General features: G+C 47.7%; 1 protein-coding gene across 1 annotated transcript in view; it reads right to left on the bottom strand.

Moving 5' to 3' along the window:
* Window positions 1-693: 693 nt before the first annotated feature.
* Window positions 694-6,320, bottom strand: part of LOC135820750 (uncharacterized) — a 34,355-nt gene continuing 28,728 nt past the window's right edge. The window contains exons 11-12 of the mRNA XM_065333771.1: window positions 6,288-6,320; window positions 694-1,826 (exon numbers count right to left, since the gene is read on the bottom strand). The exon at window positions 6,288-6,320 is cut by the window's right edge and continues 199 nt beyond it. Of these exons, the coding sequence (XP_065189843.1) occupies window positions 1,802-1,826; window positions 6,288-6,320 (58 nt within the window). The 3' untranslated portion in view covers window positions 694-1,801. The remainder of the gene's footprint in view (window positions 1,827-6,287) is intronic.

Here is a 6,320-nt window from a genome sequence, read left to right as displayed (position 1 = left end):
GATACCATAACAACATTTTGAGGGAGAAATGTATTTTTCACCACAAAGTGCTCTGCAACACTACAATTGCAGGGTGGTTTCTGTAACGTGGTTGACATGACCATGTTCAGGCAGTGCATGCTTTGACTGCATGTCGCAGCATACCACATGCATGCATGCGTACACGCGCACACCCACAAAGAAATGTACGCGTGAGTCGTGACGTCGCGTTCGACGTTCAAGTCAGAGCAAAGTCCCATGCATAATAAAAATCAATCAATCAATCAAGCTGTAATACATATAGAATGCGACTTCGAGTATAACGACACTTTCCCGATGCCCCGCCGAGTGTGGTTATACGCAAAGTTGACTGTTGTTGCACACCGCACAGGTTACCTGCTTTTGAGGTTATGCGAATGATGTCATGGTTATGCGAATGACGTCATGGTTATGTGAATGATGTCATGGTTATGTGAATGATGTCATAGTTATGTGAATGATGTCATGGCGGTGAGTCAGTGGAATCGCCTATGGGCACTATGTGCAGAGCACGAGTCAGTCACGGCTACATTGTATGCATACAGCCTCGTGAGTCTCTAGCACAACACCGCCGTGTATATGTGCCGCGACTTTGCCACAGCATCTCGACTGATGATGTAATCGCATAACCTCCATAGCAGTGAAGGCCACATGACACAACAAGAACACAACGAATCGATTCTATTCAAATCTTTACTTCCTGGGGCATGTCACATGACTGCCCTAACTGAGAGGAGCGTGTACTTAGTCTTTTGAAAATCGAGTCAGACCGACCGACTGCTGTGGTTGTGCAGTGCCGGGTCCGGCATGAATACAATGAATGCTATAGTGATTGCACATAATCAAAAAAACTGCAAAATGCTGGAGCAGGCGAAAAACTTGAAAAAACGGCAAAATACGAGCGCAGGAAGCAGAAGCTGAATTGCAACTTCCGGGTGAGGAAGTAGGGGGGGGGGGGGGGGGGGGCACACTCCAAATAAAGGAAAAATATCAAGAGTCGGACTCCAGTTGAAGAATATTCACATTGCTCGTGGGAGACCCAGCGACACTAGCGAAACAGTGCATGGACAGCGGTTTGATCAAAATCTTTCCTTGATATGCATGCACAGACGAGGTGTCTGTGCGTCTTGCCGGACGTATTTGCATGTACATGTATGCATGTGTGTGTCAGCGAATGTGTGCACATCGGCATGTGTGTGTATATGTGTGTGTGTGTGTGTGTGTGTGTGTGTGTGTGTGTGTATGTGTGTGTCAACGTAACGGTATTTGTGATACACTGCTACTTCTAAAGCACTGCTAAATGTAAAGGAAAACTTGGGGAAATGATAAATCAAACAAATATGCAAAACGGATGCGGGAAACCCACTAAAGTTGTATGAAGGAAATCAAAAGTGCTACACCGCATAATAATTATGTGTAGTTTATGCAAAGAATTTCAAGAGAATATTTTATCAATAATTCAATAAGTGGCGGGAGACGGTGCAAAAAAAGATTAAAAAAATACCTAGAAAACGATCATTCAATTCCCTTGGCATCCATTACGAACCAAATCAGAACATGCAGAACAAAGAAATGAATGACAAACCTGATGCAGGGCATGATTCCGTGTGACTATTGTCCATGTCCAAAGTGCAGCCTGTACACTACTTTGAGCAAGCACTCCACTGCGCAAGGCACTGGACAGAGATAGGCGTTGGCCACCACGGACAGCGCACGGCAAACCTACGCGGAGCATCAGGTTTAGTCGGACGCCTTGCCGGCTCGAGACGACCGCATCATGAGATCAACCGTCAATGAACTGTGCACGCCTAAGAGGGAGTGCAAAAACAAACATAAACAGACAGAAAAACACCCATGGTGAACAGGTACATTAAAACCTGTCAAGGCGGCCACTCGGATAAGGCAACCACCATCCTACTGTGGTGGACATGGAAATCCGGTCGCACATCTAGCGGTCCCAGGGCGCTGGCCATGCAGCCGTCGATAAGCGGTATACACATGCATTTATGCGCTGCAGCGCGCTGGTCGCATAGGATCAACAAGTGCACTTCACGCAGCGTTCTGTACGCGCTGAGGGTGCCGGCCCGGACTGGATTTCCATGTACGCTACAGTAGAAGACCACTGCAACCAGGATCGACCCAGGGATGCTATTTCCAGTCAAACGACCCTTGATGAGGCGACCAGCTGGCAATAGGCCACATTTTGAATGTCTCTCGAGCAGTCATCTTGAACCGATTTCACTGTGCTATCTCATACCGAGCGGCAGATCCTGCCAAGTTCTGCCTTTAGCATGATCGAACTTCCGGTAGTATCGCTGCATTCCCAATCATGTTCACATGTACATGTACACTGCTGTATGGGCATATTCATATCATGTACCTGTACAAGCACATGTACACTGCTGTATGGGCATATTCATATCATGTACCTGTACAAGCACATGTACACTGCTGTATGGGTATATTCATATCATGTACCTGTACAAGCACATGTACACTGCTGTATGGGCATATTCATATCATGTACCTGTACAAGCACATGTACACTGCTGTATGGGTATATTCATATCATGTACCTGTACAAGTACATGTACACTGCTGTATGGGCATATTCATATCATGTACCTGTACAAGCACATGTACACTGCTGTATGGGTATATTCACATGTGCTAGTAAACATTGTACTACACAGTATTGCATGTATTGTAGCACCCTGCACTGTCTGTGTGTTTCCATATGCAGTTTGCAGTTCCCTTCGACTGTACTGTACACATTCACACTGTATGTATTCACCCCCCCCCCACCCCCCCCAACACTGTTTGCAGACATCATGATTAGTGTTGTGCACGGGTAGTCGGGTACCCGTGCTACCCGTGAGGACCTCGGGTAGACGGGTACAGAATAATACCCGAGACCCGAAGTCGCAGATGACATGAAGTGCAGTAAAAAAGTAAAAAAGTATCGTGTCCGTTCACGAAGGGAACTCACGACGGCCGCCAACACCCGGTAAACCCTCTAGCGGCAGATGCAGCTCCTAACGGTGGGGGTGAGTGGATAAGTCTCACAGCCACTGGCACAAAAAAAATTATTTCACGGTTCGCGTGAGACTCGGCTGGAAGCCGGGTTTTCCGCATCCGTAGGAACGCCACCACCCTTCAAGGATCAAGGCGCAGATGCAGCTCCTAAAGCGGTGGGAGGTGAGTAGATCAGCTCACCAGCAAGTGGTCAAAGACCGAAAATCCCATTCACTGCATCCATGCAGCCACTGGCACAGGTGCCGATAAACCCCACTACTGCCAATAGGCATTAGCCGCATCCATGTACCCCTTGTGCCTGGCCAAAAGTTCCCAGTTGACTGTGGGTAGCAACACGGCTGGATAAACCGCTCCCAGGCAGGACTTGAACCAGGTACCTCTCGTATCTCAATCATGGTCTTTGACCAACCCACTGTGCCTGCCATCAAGTACTGTGCACGTGTACAAATTCATGTAATACTCCGCACGTCTACCCAGTATGTAAGGGAAGGGGTGCATTGTGGTGTTACCATGGAAACATTACCCGGTCGGGTACCCGTGCTACCCGTGGAAAACTATCCGAACCCGATACCCGAAGAAAATGCTACCCGACTCAGCCCTAATCATAATTATTGTGGAGCTTTCCGGAGCTCTAATGGGCCATTCGCACAACACCCAAAACATGGCGTACGTGACGTCTTTGTCCGAATAGCCATGACAACATGGAACGTGGCGGGGAAAAACCGGTCAATCGAATACCTGGTACAGAAACATAGACGACGTATCCAGATTAGGACCCCGGTACCGAGATTCGTTCTGCTGTTCCCGGCAGTTTGTATAAAATAAAAAATACTGTACGCACAGCTGTAGGAAAAGCGTGTATGTGCGTGTGTGACTGTACATGTGATTGCATGAAAACGACGTTTGACAGTACGTGGAATTCCAAAACGTGACACGTATTGTAATGTAGTATGAACAGCCTAAACGGGATTACCGATTGTTTCATAAAATGAAACATTTCGCTCATATTTTGCTTCTGTTTGCTTGTGCATGGGTGTGTGTGTGTGACCATGCACGTGCATGTATGTATGCGGAAATATGCTGTGCTTGTGTTCATGTGTGAGGGCAATGTCAGTCGATAACCAGTCGATAGTCAGTCGATAGGATTGAATCTAATCGATAAGTAAATTGGGTCAGTCGTTTCACCCCTAGTTTCGGTATTGTCCACCAAAGCCTTTCGGCAGGGAAAGCCATCTCAAACACAATATTGTTTCTAACTTTCGGAAAACAGGAGCATCTGGGCACTCTCCACATGCATTGAAAAATTATTTCCAAAATGAGACTTCTCAAACCCACCCACCCACCTCCAAACGAAAACGTTTTGTTTTGAAAAGCAAAACGACTCGTAACTTTGGATGTCGGCCCCTAAGTTATGAGTTAGTTTTTTGTTGTTGCAGTGATCCATTCATGAAAGAAACGGGGGTTTGCCAACTGACAACCGCTCTATTCAGTTGCTATTCACAATCTAAAAATGTGAAAAATTCTGTAGCATGATGTCATTGTGACTGTGACTGCACACCCGCTGCATTAAAAATTCCTTTATTGTCATGTTCAAAATCAGTATTGACTTTTGGGCCATTCACCCATCGTCCGAACAGGTTCGATGGGTGACTGGCCCGAAACGTCAATAATTTTCAACATCACCATAAAAGCACTTTTCAAAGCAGCGCATGTGCAGACTAGCAACTGAATAGAGCAGTTGTCAGTTGACAAACCCCCAAGGTTTCTTTCATAGTCCAGTTGCGTGATGTCCACAACATTCTCAGTGAGCACTGCATATAACTTATGACAGAAATACTACACTGGTACTGCGTGCAGGATGATAATCTATGTACTTGAAGCCGAAGTACAGTAAGATCGGGCGCCGAAGAACACCCAGGCTGGAAAACCGGCAAAATTTAAGAACAGTCCAGGCTAGAATTATCAGATTTAAGAACACTAGATCTACATTGTACGTAGATCTACATTGTACATGTATGGGAGGTGAGTACATGTCATGTACACGTGTAAACAGTAACTGCTACATGTACAGTCATTCCCATTTACGACACCCACTAGTTTAGAAGTACTACATTGCACTACAAGTACTACATTGCACTACATGTACATGACAAACGTCATGATGTCACTCGACTCGCCGCGCGCGTGTGAATAAGAACGGTCTGGCTAGAATCAAAAATTTAAGAACTTTCCTAGGCTGCGCTCGAGCCCCTGCTTTCTTCGGCGCCCGATCTTACTGTAGGTATAGTGCATTAGATCTAGCTTCACCACATGCGCTCTCTGGCCTTGCGCATTCACACTACGCACACCATTCACACCAATCACACCATTCACACCATCAACCCTCCTATTACTACAGTATCAGGTACAGCACAGCTCGATTACATCCGGTCGTCGGCATGGTACTATTCATTATGCACCAGTGCATTCAGTGCTGCTCAATCAAATTCGATTGCGTGAGTGTAGTTTGCGTCCAGCACCAGTTCACATTCCAGTGTTTGCAGGCATAGGGCTGCGCAGTGCCAGGCACATACTTGCTTCAGACGATCGGATTTCAAACAGCAGCAGTGTAGTAATGCCAGATAGAATACTAACAGTCGCAATAATACCGTGCTACAGAAAATTTCACATTTTTAGCGGACTTGGTTGCCCATGTTACCCATGCTACAGTCACCGGCCTCAAGCCATTTATTCATATTGCTGGCTCCTCTGGGGTCATCATGCATTCACCATCCTGTCCCCCACCTCCCCTCCCCCCCCCCCATTCCAGCTGCTATTGGCTCCTCCGTGTTATCAAGCATTCAGCACCCTTCCCCCTTCCCCCTCCCCCCCCATTCCAGCTGCCGGTACTGGCTTCACCGTGTCATCATGCATTCAGCTCCCTGCCCACCTTCCCCTCCCCCATGCCCCCTCCATCCTGCTCCCTCTCCCTGCCCCTCCCACCACTCCAGCTGGTACTGGCTCCTCTGTGTCATCATGCACTCAGCACCCTACACCCTTCCCCAGGGCTCCCCTCACCTGCCCCCTCCCCCTTCCCAAGCCTGCCCCTGCCCCCCCCACCCCATGCCCCTCCCATTCCATCTGGTGCTGCTTCCTCTGGGGTCATCATGCATTCTGTGCCCTACCACCTACCCCCTGCCCTAACCCTTCCACTGGTCAAATACTCCACCGGTGTCCGCATGTGTCACACTCACTCAATAATCTGTGCCACTCTCATGACGACTTCC

Source organism: Sycon ciliatum, chromosome 7 (assembly GCF_964019385.1).
Source record: "Sycon ciliatum chromosome 7, ocSycCili1.1, whole genome shotgun sequence".
NCBI classification, from domain to species: domain Eukaryota; kingdom Metazoa; phylum Porifera; class Calcarea; order Leucosolenida; family Sycettidae; genus Sycon; species Sycon ciliatum.
This window is presented reverse-complemented; position numbering and strand designations above follow the sequence as displayed.